This window comes from Homalodisca vitripennis, chromosome 4, assembly GCF_021130785.1.
Source record: "Homalodisca vitripennis isolate AUS2020 chromosome 4, UT_GWSS_2.1, whole genome shotgun sequence".
Taxonomy (NCBI): Eukaryota; Metazoa; Arthropoda; class Insecta; order Hemiptera; family Cicadellidae; genus Homalodisca; species Homalodisca vitripennis.
In genome coordinates this window covers 203,582,000-203,601,271 of record NC_060210.1, presented here as the reverse complement: position 1 = coordinate 203,601,271, position 19,272 = coordinate 203,582,000, and the positions used below count along the sequence as shown (strand labels likewise).

The 19,272-nt window shown below is 37.3% G+C and overlaps 1 protein-coding gene across 1 annotated transcript in view; it reads right to left on the bottom strand.

The window, feature by feature from the left end:
* Nucleotides 1–708: 708 nt before the first annotated feature.
* LOC124360919 (sorting nexin-13) overlaps nucleotides 709–19,272 on the bottom strand; it is a 109,927-nt gene continuing 91,363 nt past the window's right edge. The window contains exons 19-20 of the mRNA XM_046814920.1: nucleotides 18,634–18,746; nucleotides 709–4,146 (exon numbers count right to left, since the gene is read on the bottom strand). Coding sequence (XP_046670876.1) covers nucleotides 3,917–4,146; nucleotides 18,634–18,746 — 343 coding nt within the window. The 3' untranslated portion in view covers nucleotides 709–3,916. The remainder of the gene's footprint in view (nucleotides 4,147–18,633; nucleotides 18,747–19,272) is intronic.

The window sequence follows — 19,272 nt, the reverse complement described above, 5'->3', positions numbered from 1 at the left end:
ATCACCCCATTTTATTAAAACTAATTTTCTTTAATTGAATTTTTCTCAAACCATCAAAAATAATTTTGCCACTGAAATGAAAGATAATGCTGGGTTTTAAGACAAGTTACAAGTCTGACCCCAAACAATTTAAAGTAACCATTGTATTTATCAATGCAACAACAATATTCTGACTACACGCTGTCTCATAATATGGAAAACAAACGTGAAACTCATCTAGGTTGTGTAATGTGATAAAAAGCTATCGATTTCCATCTTGACTTCATTTAATTGGATTTTGACACAGTCGGAATGAAAAGAAAACTACTATAACTTATATGTTGGAATGAGATGGTAATAATCTTATACACCCTTCATTGTGGTTCAAACAGTTACTGACTGTGTATACACCACTGTGAAATTCACAACAGTATCTGACTGACTGTGTACTGTGACTATCTGACTATCTGACTGTGTACACATAACTGTGAAGTTCACAACAGTATCTGACTGACACATCACCGTGAAATTCACAACAGTATCTGACTGACTGTGTACACATAACTGTGAAGTTCACAACAGTATCTGACTGTGTACACATAACTGTGAAGTTCACAACAGTATCTGACTGACTGTGTACACATCACCGTGAAGTTCACAACAGTATCTAACTGACTGTGTGTACACATCACCGTGAAGTTCACAACAGTATCTGACTGTGTGTACACATAACTGTGAAGTTCAAAACAGTATCTGACTGACGGTGTACACATAACTGTGAAGTTCACAACAGTATCTGACTGACTGTGTACACATAACTGTGAAGTTCACAACAGTATCTGACCTGACTGTGTACACATAACTGTGAAGTTCACAACAGTATCTAACTGACTGTGTACACATCACCGTGAAGTTCACAACAGTATCTGACTGACTGTGTACACATAACTGTGAAGTTCAAAACAGTATCTGACTGACGGTGTATACATCACCGTGAAGTTCACAACAGTATCTGACTGACTGTGTACACATAACTGTGAAGTTCAAAACAGTATCTGACTGACGGTGTACACATAACTGTGAAGTTCACAACAGTATCTGACTGACTGTGTATACATCACCGTGAAGTTCACAACAGTATCTGACTGACTGTGTACACATAACTGTGAAGTTCACAACAGTATCTGACCTGACTGTGTACACATCACTGTGAAGTTCACAACAGTATCTGACCTGACTGTGTACACATCACGGTGAAGTTCACAACAGTATCTGACTGACTGTGTACACATAACAGTGAAGTTCACAACAGTATCTGACCTGACTGTGTACACATCACTGTGAAGTTCACAACAGTATCTGACTGACTGTGTACACATCACCGTGAAGTTCAAAACAGTATCTGACTGACGGTGTATACATCACCGTGAAGTTCACAACAGTATCTGACTGACTGTGTATACATCACCGTGAAGTTCACAACAGTATCTGACTGACTGTGTACACATAACTGTGAAGTTCAAAACAGTATCTGACTGACGGTGTATACATCACCGTGAAGTTCACAACAGTATCTGACTGACTGTGTATACATCACCGTGAAGTTCACAACAGTATCTGACTGACTGTGTACACATAACTGTGAAGTTCACAACAGTATCTGACCTGACTGTGTACACATCACTGTGAAGTTCACAACAGTATCTGACCTGACTGTGTACACATCACTGTGAAGTTCACAACAGTATCTGACTGACTGTGTACACATAACTGTGAAGTTCACAACAGTATCTGACTGACTGTGTATACATCACCGTGAAGTTCACAACAGTATCTGACTGACTGTGTACACATAACTGTGAAGTTCAAAACAGTATCTGACTGACGGTGTATACATCACCGTGAAGTTCACAACAGTATCTGACTGACTGTGTACACATAACTGTGAAGTTCACAACAGTATCTGACTGACTGTGTATACATCACCGTGAAGTTCACAACAGTATCTGACTGACTGTGTACACATAACTGTGAAGTTCACAACAGTATCTGACTGACGGTGTATACATCACCGTGAAGTTCACAACAGTATCTGACTGACTGTGTACACATAACTGTGAAGTTCACAACAGTATTTGACTGACTGTGTATACATCACCGTGAAGTTCACAACAGTATCTGACTGACTGTGTACACATAACTGTGAAGTTCACAACAGTATCTGACTGACTGTGTATACATCACCGTGAAGTTCACAACAGTATCTGACTGACTGTGTACACATAACTGTGAAGTTCACAACAGTATCTGACTGACTGTGTACACATCACCGTGAAGTTCAAAACAGTATCTGACTGACTGTGTACACATAACTGTGAAGTTCAAAACAGTATCTGACTGACGGTGTACACATCACTGTGAAGTTCACAACAGTATCTGACTGACTGTGTACACATAACTGTGAAGTTCACAACAGTATCTGACCTGACTGTGTACACATAACTGTGAAGTTCAAAACAGTATCTGACCTGACGGTGTACACATCACTGTGAAGTTCACAACAGTATCTGACTGACTGTGTACACATAACTGTGAAGTTCACAACAGTATCTGACCTGACTGTGTACACATCACCGTGAGGTTCACAATAGTATCTGACTGACTGTGTATACATCACTGTGAAGTTCACAACAGTATGTGACTGACTGTGTACACATCACTGTGAAGTTCACAACAGTATGTGACTGACTGTGTACACATCACTGTGAATTTCACAACAGTATCTGACTGACTGTGTACACATCACTGTGAATTTCACAACAGTATCTGACTGACTGTGTACACATCACCGTGAGGTTCACAATAGTATCTGACTGACTGTGTATACATCACTGTGAAGTTCACAACAGTATCTGACTGACTGTGTACACATAACTGTGAAGTTCACAACAGTATCTGACTGACTGTGTACACATAACTGTAAAGTTTACAACAGTATCTGACTGACTGTGTATACATCACTGTGAAGTTCACAACAGTATCTGACTGACTGTGTACACATAACTGTGAAGTTCACAACAATATCTGATCTGACTGTGTACACATAACTGTGAAGTTCACAACAGTATATGACTGACTGTGTACACATAACTGTAAAGTTCACAACAGTATCTGACTGACTGTGTATACATCACTGTGAAGTTCACAACAGTATCTGACTGACTGTGTACACATCACTGTGAAGTTCACAACAGTATCTGACCTGACTGTGTACACATCACTGTGAAGTTCACAACAGTATCTGACCTGACTGTGTACACATCACTGTGAAGTTCACAACAGTATCTGACCTGACTGTGTACACATCACTGTGAAGTTCACAACAGTATCTGACTGACTGTGTACACATCACTGTAAAGTTCACAACAGTATCTGACTGACTGTGTACACATAACTGTGAAGTTCACTACGGTATCTGATCTGACTGTGTACACATAACTGTGAAGTTCACAACAGTATCTGAATGACTGTGTACACATAACTGTGAAGTTCACAACGGTATCTGATCTGACTGTGTACACATAACTGTGAAGTTCACAACAGTATCTGACTGACTGTGTACGCGTAACTGTGAAGTTCACAACAGTATATGACTGACTGTGTACGCGTAACTGTGAAGTTCACAACAGTATCTGACTGACTGTGTACGCGTAACTGTGAAGTTCACAACAGTATATGACTGACTGTGTACACATAACTGTGAAGTTCACAACAGTATCTGACCTGACTGTGTACACATCATTGTGAACAGTTACCTTAAGTGCACACATATAAATTACTTACAAAACTAACTAACTGTTTATACAGATCCAAAAAATATGTAAAAAAATATATGCTATGATCTCTGCCTGAGCCTAGTGCGGTGTAGGGACGCTCATCACCGACAAGTGGTGCGTGTGAGGTTACTCTTCAGTACACGGGGCGAGCGGGAGTGTAGTCGTGTGAAAATGGCGTCCAGGGGATGATCCTGTGCGAACATGGTGGACAGAGTGCCCTCGAGGAGAACGTACAACAGACGACGGTTGAGCACAGGATGTTGGAACAGCTGGAACACTGCGAGCAGACCACGCCGTGACGTCTCACTACCCAGAATGTGCTTGAACTCGTCTACACAGTGAACAACACTAGCAATCAATCAGTTCTACAGTTTTTAAGAACGTGTCAAAAATAATTTGAAAATATTAAAATAATGAATTTCAATTATTTCTATTGTGTATCTATTTTTTATTGATAAATAAATTAGCAAATTTCTAAAAACATATTAAAAATTTAATTTTATCACACATTTTAATGAAAGTTTTCATAATAAAAGATTGATATGATAAGAGGTGGTTACAGTGATAACATACTATTTGAATTAGTATCAAGTAATTTAGTGATAACCACAAATTTTGAATGGATGATACAGACTTGAAATCATGAGTAGAATCACTCAAAATTATTTTAGCAGAGATAGAACAACGATATATAAGTTCTAATAGAACAGAATGTGAACGGATTTGAGTTAGAAACATTTAACTTAAATAACAATTTTATTGTTTCAAATTTTACATGTACAAATACTTCAGGAAAGCGTGTGTTAGTTCTGGCAAGAGAAGGTTTAAGAGGAAAAACGTTACGAGTATCTGCTGTAGCAATAAGTCAGCTGTGAGGATATTGATTGTATTATTCAACAGCTTCAGCAAAAAATAACAGATATTGACAAAGTGACTCATAAAACAGTGTGTTAAGCATATTGTGAGCCCTTCGGCCTAATCAGTAAATTTATCCTTCTGTACAGGAGTTTTCCTCTTACTCCTGAAAACTGCTATTAAAAAAAATTATCCATGTTCAATCAACAATTATAGGCCTGTCACAATTTTGCCAATTTTAAGCAAAATGTTTGGAAAATATTTTTACAAGAATGCTTGGATTTCTTAACAATCAGCTCTCCAGTAACCAATTTGGATTTAAAAAGAGAAAATCTAGGATAGAAGCAGTGGTAATTCAGGTGAAATGATCATAGAGGGGTTGGAAAACCGGAATCTCACTGTGTTATTTAAAGCATTCGAATGTATTGACCAGCTATGTACATGTGCATATTTATGTAATCTACTGCTTGACAATCTGGAATCCCATGGTATAAAGGCGTACCCCTATTATGGGTTGATTCATTTCTGAGCCGAAGATCCCAAATTGTTCAAATTTCAAGTGAATATTCAGATTCATCACATCTGCACAGGAGCCTTGCTCAGTATACTGACGACACAACTCTCTGCTTTAATGGTAAATCAAGAAGGAGATGGAATAAAAGATTTTTGTGACCTCAATGATTGTGTCCTCAATTCTACAGCCTCAACCTTACAATAAATCCTCTAAATCTAAATTTGTGAATCATTCTTTATGAACAAATTGGCTCAGAATGTGGGCCAGCCATCATGTTGGAAGACTCCATAGTAGAGGATGTATACTTATACAAATTCCTTGGTATACACCTAGAACGAGGTTGACATGGAACGATCATGTTGAGTATTGCCTAAGTCAGGTACTGATGACGACGTATTATGGTTTAATTTACTCACACCTCTCCTATGGAGTGGTTTATCGGGAGGCTTGTACAAATAATCAATTTTTTAGTGCATTCAAATGTAAAAAAGCTATTAAAATAATATGAAACATCAATTTCAGAGAGTATTGCCTTCTACTTTTCAAAAGATTTAACAGTTAAATCTGCTAAGTCTCTCATTTTGGAAACAAGATTATTCTATCTGTGGAAATGTGCCTTGACAAGGGGTAGAGACATTCACGGGTATGAAACAAGAGTCAGAGTCAACTACTGGACTGGGAGACACAGAACAATAGTTTATGAAAATTTTCTTTCTATGATCAGGGTATGAAGGCACTATTTTCATTGTTCGTTTGAGATCTTTATGACGGTTGTTATTTGTTCAAGAATCAACATCAAAAACTCTATTTTGCACTAAGTAAACAAGTTACAATAGGCATTGTCACTAAGTAACAGCCAATATTAAGTAGCCAAGTCCAACATATCACAGTTTAAAATAGTATATCAATAGTATAAAATGCTTTACTCTTACGCCACTTAGCAGTTTATTATACAGTAAAACTTGTTCATACTTACAATTATTAAAACACTCATTTAGTCTAGTACTGGGTTTAACAAGATTTAGTGTTTGTCTAGTACTGGGTTTAACAAGATTTAGTGTTTGTCTAGTACTGGGTTTAACAAGATTTAGTGTTTGTGTAGTACTGGGTTTAACAAGATTTAGTGTTTGTGTAGTACTGGGTTTAACAAGATCTAGTGCTTATCTAGTACTGGGTTTAACAAGTTTAGTGTTTGTGTAGTACTGGGTTTAACAAGAATTTAGTGTTTGTGTAGTACTGGGTTTAACAAGATCTAGTGCTTATCTAGTACTGGGTTTAACAAGATTTAGTGTTTGTCTAGTACTGGGTTTAACAAGATTTAAGTGTTTGTCTAGTACTGGGTTTAACAAGATTTAGTGTTTGTGTAGTACTTGGGTTTAACAAGATCTAGTGCTTGTCTAGTACTGGGTTTAACAAGATTTAGTGTTTTTGTCTAGTACTGGGTTTAACAAGATTTAGTGTTTGTGTAGTACTGGGTTTAACAAGATTTAGTGTTTGTCTAGTACTGGGTTTAACAAGATTTAGTGTTTGTGTAGTACTGGGTTTAACAAGATTTAGTGTTTGTCTAGTACTGGGTTTAACAAGATTTAGTGTTTGTGTAGTACTGGGTTTTAACAAGATTTAGTGCTTGTCTAGTACTGGGTTTAACAAGATCTAAGTGCTTGTCTAGTACTGGGTTTAACAAGATCTAGTGCTTGTCTAGTACTGGGTTTAACAAGATCTAGTGCTTGTCTAGTACTGGGTTTAACAAGATTTAGTGTTTGTGTAGTACTGGGTTTAACAAGATTTAGTTGTCTAGTACTGGGTTTAACAAGATCTAGTGCTTGTCTAGTACTGAGTTTAACAAGATCTAGTGCTTGTCCTAGTACTGAGTTTAACAAGAATTTAGTGTTTGTCTAGTACTGGGTTTAACAAGATTTAGTGTTTGTGTAGTACTGGGTTTAACAAGATTTAGTGCTTGTCTAGTACTGGTTTAACAAGCTTTAGTGTTTGTCTAGTACTGGGTTTAACAAGATTTAGTGTTTGTGTAGTACTGGGTTTAACAAGATTTAGTGTTTGTCTAGTACTGGGTTTAACAAGATTTAGTGTTTGTGTAGTACTGGGTTTAACAAGCTTTAGTGTTTGTCTAGTACTGGGTTTAACAAGATTTAGTGTTTGTGTAGTACTGGGTTTAACAAGATTTAGTGCTTGTCTAGTACTGGGTTTAACAAGATCTAGTGCTTGTCTAGTACTGGGTTTAACAAGATCTAGTGCTTGTCTAGTACTGGGTTTAACAAGATCTAGTGCTTGTCTAGTACTGGGTTTAACAAGATTTAGTGTTTGTGTAGTACTGGGTTTAACAAGATTTAGTTGTCTAGTACTGGGTTTAACAAGATCTAGTGCTTGTCTAGTACTGAGTTTAACAAGATCTAGTGCTTGTCTAGTACTGAGTTTAACAAGATTTAGTGTTTGTCTAGTACTGGGTTTAACAAGATTTAGTGTTTGTGTAGTACTGGGTTTAACAAGATTTAGTGCTTGTCTAGTACTGGGTTTAACAAGCTTTAGTGTTTGTCTAGTACTGGGTTTAACAAGATTTAGTGTTTGTGTAGTACTGGGTTTAACAAGATTTAGTGTTTGTCTAGTACTGGGTTTAACAAGATTTAGTGTTTGTCTAGTACTGGGTTTAACAAGATTTAGTGTTTGTGTAGTACTGGGTTTAACAAGCTTTAGTGTTTGTCTAGTACTGGGTTTAACAAGATTTAGTGTTTGTGTAGTACTGGGTTTAACAAGATCTAGTGCTTGTCTAGTACTGGGTTTAACAAGATCTAGTGCTTGTCTAGTACTGGGTTTAACAAGATCTAGTGCTTGTCTAGTACTGGGCTTAACAAGATTTAGTGTTTGTGTAGTACTGGGTTTAACAAGATTTAGTTGTCTAGTACTGGGTTTAACAAGATCTAGTGCTTGTCTAGTACTGAGTTTAACAAGATCTAGTGCTTGTCTAGTACTGAGTTTAACAAGATTTAGTGTTTGTCTAGTACTGGGTTTAACAAGATTTAGTGTTTGTGTAGTACTGGGTTTAACAAGATTTAGTGCTTGTCTAGTACTGGGTTTAACAAGATCTAGTGCTTGTCTAGTACTGGGTTTAACAAGATCTAGTGCTTGTCTAGTACTGGGTTTAACAAGATCTAGTGCTTGTCTAGTACTGGGTTTAACAAGATTTAGTGTTTGTGTAGTACTGGGTTTAACAAGATCTAGTGCTTGTCTAGTACTGGGTTTAACAAGATTTAGTGTTTGTCTAGTACTGGGTTTAACAAGATTTAGTGTTTGTGTAGTACTGGGTTTAACAAGCTTTAGTGTTTGTCTAGTACTGGGTTTAACAAGATTTAGTGTTTGTGTAGTACTGGGTTTAACAAGATTTAGTGCTTGTCTAGTACTGGGTTTAACAAGATCTAGTGCTTGTCTAGTACTGGGTTTAACAAGATGTAGTGTTTGTCTAGTACTGGGTTTAACAAGATTTAGAGTTTGTCTAGTACTGGGTTTAACAAGATTTAGTGTTTGTCTAGTATTGTGGTCATCAATTAAATTGGTATCGATAATATTGCTAATATTTGCTTTGACACAGTTCAAGTTACTGTTAGTATAGATACAGGCAAGAGTCATAATATTAAATTGTTGATAAGTTGTTCTGCATGAGTCTAACTTGGATAATTCATTTATTATTCTAAGAGCCTTCTTTTGCCAAACAAAGACCCTTATAGCTGAACTTTAATCAGCCTAAAAGTGTATATGAGGTTTAAACAGTGGGGTGCGGTGGTCGTGTAAGTGGAAGAAGCAGAGGTACCATCAGAAGGGGGGAGAAAGTTTTCATATTTTTAGACTAAATGCGTGCATTTCTACACACATTTTAATGCAATTGAGCTGTAAGTAAATATAGAAATATCACATGTTTAGTACATCTTAAGTTAAATTTATATAAATGAGGTAGAATTGAAATAAAAACATTTTTATGAATAATTTTATAATTATAAAATTGCTTTTCAGTAAAATGTGTTATTTCTGTATACTTGTCAACGTAATAAGATAGGCAAGTTGAGAAATCAATAGTACAATGTGCACATTTATACAAACAAGTAGCTTTTAAAGTGTCATGGCGGGTGGAGAAGACATAGAAATGTGCTATGACATCTACTTATGGACCCAACGTTACAATATTTACATTGAAGCTACAAGACGTTCGTATCTCAATGCGAAGAATGACTATAAAAAATGTGTTCTTCAGACAAAGTTTAAGGCAAACGCAGATTCTATCGCTGCTGCTCCAAATCAGTGTAAAAGAGCTTGGGAATTAATATCCAATTCTCAACAGAGAAGAAAGCCAATGTCGCCTGAAGTCGACCAGCTAACTCCTGAGATCTTCAGCAATTTCTTTGCATCTTCGGTGGAAGAGGTCCGCAGCTCCACTGGTTCATCTGTTACAACTGCTATGCTCTACCTACAAAATATGCCTCGAACTGTTTCAGCTAATTTCAAGCTAAAGAAAGTGTCTTGTGATGATGTGATAAAAATAGTAAAAGATCTTAAGCCTAGCAAGTGTAGAGATATCTTTGATATCAGCTGTGATCTTGTAAAAAAAGTACTGTTAGTAATAGTACAGCCTTTGACAGTCTGTATAAACGAGTGTCTAGATAAGGGATTATTCCCCGATGTACTTAAGTTATCCAGAGTTGTCCCCATTTTTAAGAAGGGCGACCCGTCTAGTCCTTCCAGTTATCGACTGATCTCTGTGGTGTCTGTTTTCTCCAAAATTATTGAGAAAGTGGTGATACACCAGGTTGGTCACTATTTTGAGTCTAACCGATTGTTTTCAGAATCTCAATTTAGCTTCAGGGGTGGCTTGTCGACAGTGGATGCGGTCGGGGGTCTGGTGGAGGCCATCCTTGTTGGATTTGAAAATCGCACGGGTATGGTCGCCACCATGTGTGATCTGACAAAGGCCTTCGATTGTGTTCCGCATGACATTCTTCTCATGAAGCTAGAACATTATGGCGTTGATGGTGCCGAGCTTAACTTATTTCGTAGCTACCTTAAAAATCACACTCAGCAAATTTGCTTGGAAACAAACTTTCTGAGGTGGCAGGGGTAGAGAGTGGAGTACCACAGGGCTCGGTCCTTGGCCCTTTTCTCTTTCTAGTCATGATAAACGACCTCCCAAAAAACATTTCTATATGGAAGTACTCTTTTTAACCAAATTGACAACAGTCTCAAGGAATGTGAAAACTGGTTTGATAGCAATGGTCTTTTGTTAAATGGTAATAAAACTCAATCTGTTCTTTTCACTCTTAGCTCTATAGAACTTGGTTCACAAGATATAGGCTTTAGCGATAATGTCAAGCTATTAGGAATCAACATTGATTCAAAACTCTCATGGGCTCCTCACATTCAGGGTGTGTATAGCAGGCTGTCTAGAGTAATATATCTTTTGCGTAATTTGAAGAAGTATATCCCAAAAATTTATTTAAGAATGGCCTATTTTTCCTTTTTTCATTGTATAATCTCTTATGGTATACTGCCCTGGGGTTGTAGTACCAATACAAAAAACATTCTGTTACTCCAGAAAAAAGCAATCAGAATAATTACTTACTCTTATTATACAGCTCACTGCAGACGATTGTTTATAAGTGAACAAATACCCAGAGTTTTTAATTTGTACATATTTCATTGTCTAGTTAGAGTTAAGTTGAGGATTGATTCTTCCTTGTTTAGGAATGAAATTCACAACTACAACACCAGATACAGAGATTTACTGGATTTACCTCATGTTAGTCTTAGCAAGACACAAAACTCTTATTCTTACGTAGGCTAAAGTATGTTCAACAAACTTCCTAGAAATGCTTGTGATATTGATTTAAAATGTTTTAAAACAAAATTGTACAGCTGGCTACTGAGGAATCCTTTTTACAGTGTAAATGAGTTTTTAGATCTTTCAACTATTGACAATAGCTTTAATTGATGACCTTGCCTTATCTGTGATATTACTGTTTAACTATTTTGAATGTTTTGTATATAATGGAATTTTTACTTTTATTAATTGATGACCTTCCTTATTTGACATAATTAACTATTTTGAATTCTGTGTATATAAAGGATCTTTTAAATGTATGTTTTTACTTTTTATTATCATTGTGCATTACCTTAAATGGAATTTTAAGTCTTAATTAGTTTTGTCCATCAAATATTGATTAATTGGCCATTTGTTAATTGTTAGTTTTAATTTTATGCGAAGAATTGATTTCATTACTTGAACTCTATTTTAACTCTAAGTGAAGATGTATCTGTAAAGATATAAGTAAAGTATAAGTAAAGATATAGTATTAACTATTATTTGTTGTGTAATGCCTTGTGGCAACTTGACGTCAACTGTACGAGTTACCAACTTGTTTTTGTTGCAATAAAGACTTTGACTTTGACTTTTAAATAAGACTTATTTTTAATGAGTAAGCATAGATTTATTTTTATGAATGATCATAACATTGATTATGATTTCACTTTTATGTTACATCATTTGATTAAACGAAACATACTTATATTAGTAAGCCTACAGTTGAAGAGTTGTATTTGTATAAGAAAATATCAAGGACTAATTTACAAACGTACATAAAATGTTAAACAGTAACAATGTAACTCATCAATAATAGATTACTTAAAGGAGACTCCTCAGAGTTTAAAACTCTTAATTGTTTGTAGGCCAACTAACGAAAATTGAACTCCATTCTTCTTTCTTTAACAGCAAATGTATTTACTTCATCAAAAAAACTTTCCATTGATTTTACTTCTGCCAGCAATTCACATTCAGTGGATATGAGACCTGAGTGAGAGTGTCTCTGTTCACCAGTAGAATAAGTCTTTATCATTTTCATTGCAGAACCGTTCGACACGGGCCATAATCACAGGAATTGTGTAAATTAAATTCATTGATAAATTAATTTGGGGAAAGCTGATCTGAGCATAAGGTTGGAGTCAAATAATTTGCACAGATCTTTCAGTGAATTTCCTTCAAACTTAACTGGAATAGAACACTAATAGTTCATTTTTTAACTGAACATGGTTGAAAAACTTGTTGCCATATACACCCAACAAGCTTTTGAAATAAAGCTGTTTTCAGAAATGGATCTTCATGCTTCGAAAACATTTCAGTTGAAAGTACTTCCAAAAGTCCCATTTTGAGTAGTCTTCAATGCGTGAGTAAAAATTTAAATCTATATTATCAAAGATTTCACAGTACACTCTTTCGTAGTTGGTTTGCTTCCTCCTTGTAGATGGTCCAATCTCATCAATAACTTAATTTTTGTCAAAGTCACCACGAAGTTTGACAATACTTTGACGAGTACTGTCAATTTTCTTCCTACAGTACACAATATCACTTGACTGGTGATGTAAAACATCAAAAAGTACATCAGTGAGAGCAAAGATTTTGCTAAATACAAAGAGAAAAAAAACAAACTGAAAGTCTTCCAGTACCGATAGAAACCCATTCACTTAAGCCAAGATATCAGTCTCAATTTCTCCTGAATGTTCAAGAATTGCGTTGAAATTCCCGCAAAGTTGAACTCTTTTCTTACACACTGTGTTAACTAGCCTTGACGAGTAGTTCCAGCCTGTAGGGCAAACATTAGGTAATCTCCTTTCATACATTCATCTAGAAACACAAGACGATTTGGCGATCTTGAAAGAATGCTACAATTCCATTAAGTGTACTTAAAAATATTTTACAATCAGGAATTTCACTAACACTTTGAGATAGTACTAAATTTAAGATATGTGTATAACAATGAACAAAGAGTGCTTCTGGGTATACCTCTTTAGTTCTGGCTTGTACTCCAGATAAATGTCCAGACATTGTTCTGGCGCCATCATAAGTTTGAGCATCAAGTTTTGTATTGCATTCCAAATTATTTAAATGATCAATAATAAGCTTTGTAATAGCAGCAGCATGTTTGTCATAGCTTACATCACTAAAGCCCAAAAACGTTCTTTAACTTGCCCAATATAAATACAACGAAATACGATAGAGAATTGATCTCTGTTTGAAACATCTGTGGTTTAATCAACCAACACAGCTACAAAATGTGCATTCTTCAATTCTTCCTTTATTGATAACAGAAACAATCAATCTCACAGCTTCAATCAAATCATTTTTAATGTGATTTGAAAGTCTTTTAAAAACAGTAGCGTTTTCTAGGTGTTCTGTGAAAAGAAGATCGTAATCTGCTGCGTATTTAAAAATTTCAATGTAATTTTTCAGTCTCATTGTGACCTCGAAACGCTAATTCCTGTTTACCCAAAATAAAATACAGCATTGATCGGTCTTTTATGAATATCTATTTTTCTTAACCTTTTGATTGTCAAGGAGAGGTCCATCTTTGATTAGTCATCTCATGTGGTTTCTATTCTGCTCTGGCCAAATGATGTAACACTCAAAGACAATCGCAATGATTGACTGAAATTTCGTGTCCTGCAATTGGTTTACTAAATAGGTGAATCCACCTTTGGTCCAGCTAGTATTCCGATCTTTACCAAATAATAAACAATTCCAACAGAAAGCATTCAACTCTGTGCTACCAGCCAACCAGTCACATCTTTTATAAGAGTTCCATTGAAAATGTCACATAAACTTTTCACTTTTCTGCACTAAGTTTTGTAAGTCTAGAGTAGGCCTCCCAAGTTTTATTATTTCCTTTTCTTTTTCAAAAGGTCTACATAGATGAGAAGGGTACATCTATAAAGTGTTTAATAATATACTCCACCTCCGTCATCGTGAATAAACAAGACATAGCGGTACTATCTTTAGTACTACTATTACATCTAAGATATCTAAATCGCAGTTACTAATGGTTGTGTCATCTGCATAGAGAACAGAGAAAGATGAAACATTATAACCAAAATCATTTACAAAAATTAAAAAAAAGGAAGGATCTCAGAACCGAACCATGTGGTACACTTGCCGTAACATTTAAAAATTGAGAATTATTTTTTAATACAAACCATTTGTCTTCTACCTGAAAGATAACTTTTCAATAGTTGTAACTCTTTGTTTGAAATTCCATAATATTTTAGCTTTTTTTGACAACAATACATGAGAGACAATGTCAAACACCTTACTTAAATCAATCATACTTTATCCTATAACAATTTATTTTCAAAACCATTAAGAAGAAAATCTACTATTGCTTCTAGTGCTCCAGTTGTTGAATGTTTAGGTCTAAAACCAAACTGATAAGTGTAGAGCAAATTGTTACTTACAAAATATTCATAAAGTTGTGGTACTTGGCAAGATTCAATCATTTTACTTAAAATAGGTAAAATTGTGTTGGGACGATAATTTTCTGGATTTAAAAAAATCTTTTTCTATGAATGGGTGTAATTTTAGAAACCTTAAGACAACAGGGGTAAAATCCTTGGGTTAAAATTATATAATGGCCAGGTTGTAACACTTTTGGAAATTCTTAAAATAAGCCTTATCCACTTAACTAGAGGTATACTTTAATTTTTCATAAAAGGGAATTAAACGTTTGGTACAACTATAGTTCGTTTTCTCTAACAATAGTAGTTTAAACTACTATTATTCACATTGTCCAAACAGGCTAAATTTCATGTTAGGTAGCTTAAAATCTGTTGGAAATAAATTAAAAGACCTCATGGCATATAAAAAACACTGAACATCTAATGCATGAGTCTCTAAAATATTAACATTAAAATCGCCTGTTAATGCACAATATTTGGATACTATATACAACAATAAATTTTTTAATTTATCCAAGAAAACTAGAGTAACTTAAAATTAGAGTTTGGGTCCTATAAACAGCCACAATGGTCACAGTGCAATAGTTTCCTTGCTGAGGCTTCAGTAATAAAACCTGTGGAATACTGAGATAAGTCTAACGCATCAAATTTGAAACCTCTCTTAACATAAATTAAATTGATGACCCACTATCAGAAAAAGGCAATGCTCTAAAACAAGTAGTTGCATATACAAAATTTTCTGGGACATACAACAAAATTTCATCTTCCGACAACCAATTTTCATTTACAAAAAGCACATCATATGGTTTACTCCTTAAAATAATGTTTTATTATAAATACTTATTAAAAGTTTACGTAAAATCACCATTTTATTCATTTTGTATTAAACCGATATTTTTCCTGAAGATCAATTCCGATGACCCATTGTAAGCGTAGATTGACACTTGGCTTCCTCGCACAGCTTAGGTGTAAGGGACTTGCGTGCACACGACCTGCCGTAACCAGTTCCTTCTGTCACCACAAACATTGCTGCAACTCCACCACCTTCTGTCTGAGCAGGTCAAGTACGATTGACACTTGTCTTCCTCTCACAGCTTAGGTGTAAGGGACTTGCGTGCACACAACCTGCCATAACCAGTTCATTCTGTCACCACAAACATTGCTGCAACTCCACCACTTCTGTCTGAGCAGGTCAAGTACGATTGACACTTGTCTTCCTCGCACAGCTTAGGTGTAAGGGACTTGCGTGCACACAACCTGCCATAACCAGTTCATTCTGTCACCACAAACATTGCTGCGACTCCACCACTTCTGTCTGAGCAGGTCAAGTACGATTGACACTTGTCTTCCTCTCACAGCTTAGGTGTAAGGGACTTGCGTGCACATGACCTGCCGTAACCAGTTCCTTCTGTCACCACAAACATTGCTGCGACTCCACACCTTCTGTCTGGGCAGGTCAAGTACGATTGACACTTGTCTTCCTCTCACAGCTTAGGTGTAAGGGACTTGCGTGCACACAACCTGCCATAACCAGTTCCTTCTGTCACCACAAACATTGCTGCGACTCCACACCTTCTGTCTGGGCAGGTCAAGTACGATTGACACTTGTCTTCCTCTCACAGCTTAGGTGTAAGGGACTTGCGTGCACACGACCTGCCATAACCAGTTCCTTCTGTCACCACAAACATTGCTGCGACTCCACACCTTCTGTCTGGGCAGGTCAAGTACGATTGACACTTGTCTTCCTCTCACAGCTTAGGTGTAAGGGACTTGCGTGCACACAACCTGCCGTAACCAGTTCCTTCTGTCACCACAAACATTGCTGCGACTCCACACCTTCTGTCTGGGCAGGTCAAGTACGATTGACACTTGTCTTCCTCTCACAGCTTAGGTGTAAGGGACTTGCGTGCACACAACCTGCCATAACCAGTTCCTTCTGTCACCACAAACATTGCTGCGACTCCACACCTTCTGTCTGGGCAGGTCAAGTACGATTGACACTTGTCTTCCTCTCACAGCTTAGGTGTAAGGGACTTGCGCCACACAACCTGCCATAACCAGTTCCTTCTGTCACCACAAACATTGCTGCGACTCCACACCTTCTGTCTGGGCAGGTCAAGTACGATTGACACTTGTCTTCCTCTCACAGCTTAGGTGTAAGGGACTTGCGTGCACATGACCTGCCGTAACCAGTTCCTTCTGTCACCACAAACATTGCTGCGACTCCACACCTTCTGTCTGAGCAGGTCAAGTACGATTGACACTTGTCTTCCTCGCACAGCTTAGGTGTAAGGGACTTGCGTGCACACGACCTGCCATAACCAGTTCCTTCTGTCACCACAAACATTGCTGCGACTCCACACCTTCTGTCTGGGCAGGTCAAGTACGATTGACACTTGTCTTCCTCTCACAGCTTAGGTGTAAGGGACTTGCGTGCACACAACCTGCCATAACCAGTTCCTTCTGTCACCACAAACATTGCTGCGACTCCACACCTTCTGTCTGAGCAGGTCAAGTACGATTGACACTTGTCTTCCTCTCACAGCTTAGGTGTAAGGGACTTGCGTGCACACGAACCTGCCTTAACCAGTTCCTTCTGTCACCACAAACATTGCTGCGACTCCACACCTTCTGTCTGAGCAGGTCAAGTACGATTGACACTTGTCTTCCTCTCACAGCTTAGGTGTAAGGGACTTGCGTGCACACAACCTGCCATAACCAGTTCCTTCTGTCACCACAAACATTGCTGCGACTCCACACCTTCTGTCTGGGCAGGTCAAGTACGATTGACACTTGTCTTCCTCTCACAGCTTAGGTGTAAGGGACTTGCGTGCACATGACCTGCCGTAACCAGTTCCTTCTGTCACCGCAAACATTGCTGCGACTCCACACCTTCTGTCTGAGCAGGTCAAGTACGATTGACACTTGTCTTCCTCTCACAGCTTAGGTGTAAGGGACTTGCGTGCACATGACCTGCCGTAACCAGTTCCTTCTGTCACCACAAACATTGCTGCGACTCCACACCTTCTGTCTGGGCAGGTCAAGTACGATTGACACTTGTCTTCCTCTCACAGCTTAGGTGTAAGGGACTTGCGTGCACATGACCTGCCGTAACCAGTTCCTTCTGTCACCGCAAACATTGCTGCGACTCCACACCTTCTGTCTGAGCAGGTCAAGTACGATTGACACTTGTCTTCCTCTCACAGCTTAGGTGTAAGGGACTTGCGCCACATGACCTGCCGTAACCAGTTCCTTCTGTCACCGCAAACATTGCTGCGACTCCACACCTTCTGTCTGAGCAGGTCAAGTACGATTCGTTTTCTAGTACGTGCCTACTCTCCTGAATATAAAGGATATATTCAGTTACAATGATTTATGTTTCATAGCCAGCTTTTTTATTTGTTTTAAGCGATATTAATCTCTTCAGAATTATTTCCAAAAAGTCTTTAAAATTCAAATCAATATTTCTTTTGTGAAAATAAAATAAACTTTGACTATTTTCAATTTTTGAGAAAGTTATGTTAAAATGAATTAACTCACTAAAAAATGCTGTTTGTTTTGTTTCTAGTTAATATTTTATTATGTAGTTTATCTTAGTTCCTTTCCCATTTAATTATATTTCATTGAAGGTTTATATTTAAATTTTACAGAAGAGATTGAATTCCAGTTACATTTTGATTATACCAGTTTTATCATTTTCATTAATTTTTAGTTTAATACACCTTGGAAATAAATATCTTATAATGAAGTTAAGGCCAAAACCTCATAACTATTAACTAGACAGTCTCTTTCTCTAGCAGGGAATTATCTTTCCACTTCATAGCAGATTACTTACTAGATTTAAACCAGATAGACCAAGCCTATCTGATTAATCCAGATAACTGATCCAGGCATAGATCTGGGACAGACCTAAATTTTCACTACCTGGATTTTACTTCAAAGGAATCCAAAAAATTAAGCTAAAATTATATTAATTTAAATAAAAATGTAGGCACAACCTGCAACCTGACAAAAAAAATTCTTGAAAATCTTGACACAAAAACATAGGCTTTACCTTCATTTGTTTAAAGATTTTGCATATAAACATTTAAAATAACTACTAATTCATGCTTAGGTATTTGAAAAAGTGCGCTATGATTAAAATCCTAATATTTCTTAGCAAATTACTACCTGATAAACTGGAAAGTAGAGCAATCTTGGCCGCTACTCTAGTGCGAGCTCGAGTCGCCTCGTCTCGGTTCATCTTGGGCTCAGCCTTGAGACCGTGAGGCCAATACGCATGTCTGCAACAAGCACATAACCTTACACTGACTGGCTCACAATAAATCACAACACACATCTGGTAATATCTAGGCATCTACTCTAGTGCAAGCTTGAGTCGCCTCGTCTCGGTTCATCTTGGGCTCAGCCTTGAGACTGTGAGGCCAATACGCATGTCTGCAACAAGCACATAACCTTACACTGACTGGCTCACAATAAATCACAACACACATCTGGTAATATCTAGGCATCTACTCTAGTGCGAGCTTGAGCCGCCTCGTCTCGGTTCATCTAGGGCTCAGCCTTGAGACTGTGAGGCCAATACGCATGTCTGCAACAAGCACATAACCTTACACTGACTGGCTCACAATAAATCACAACACACATCTGGTAATATCTAGGCATCTACTCTAGTGCGAGCTTGAGTCGCCTCGTCTCGGTTCATCTTGGGCTCAGCCTTGAGACCGTGAGGCCAATACGCATGTCTGCAACAAGCACATAACCTTACACTGACTGGCTCACAATAAATCACAACTCACATCTGGTAAT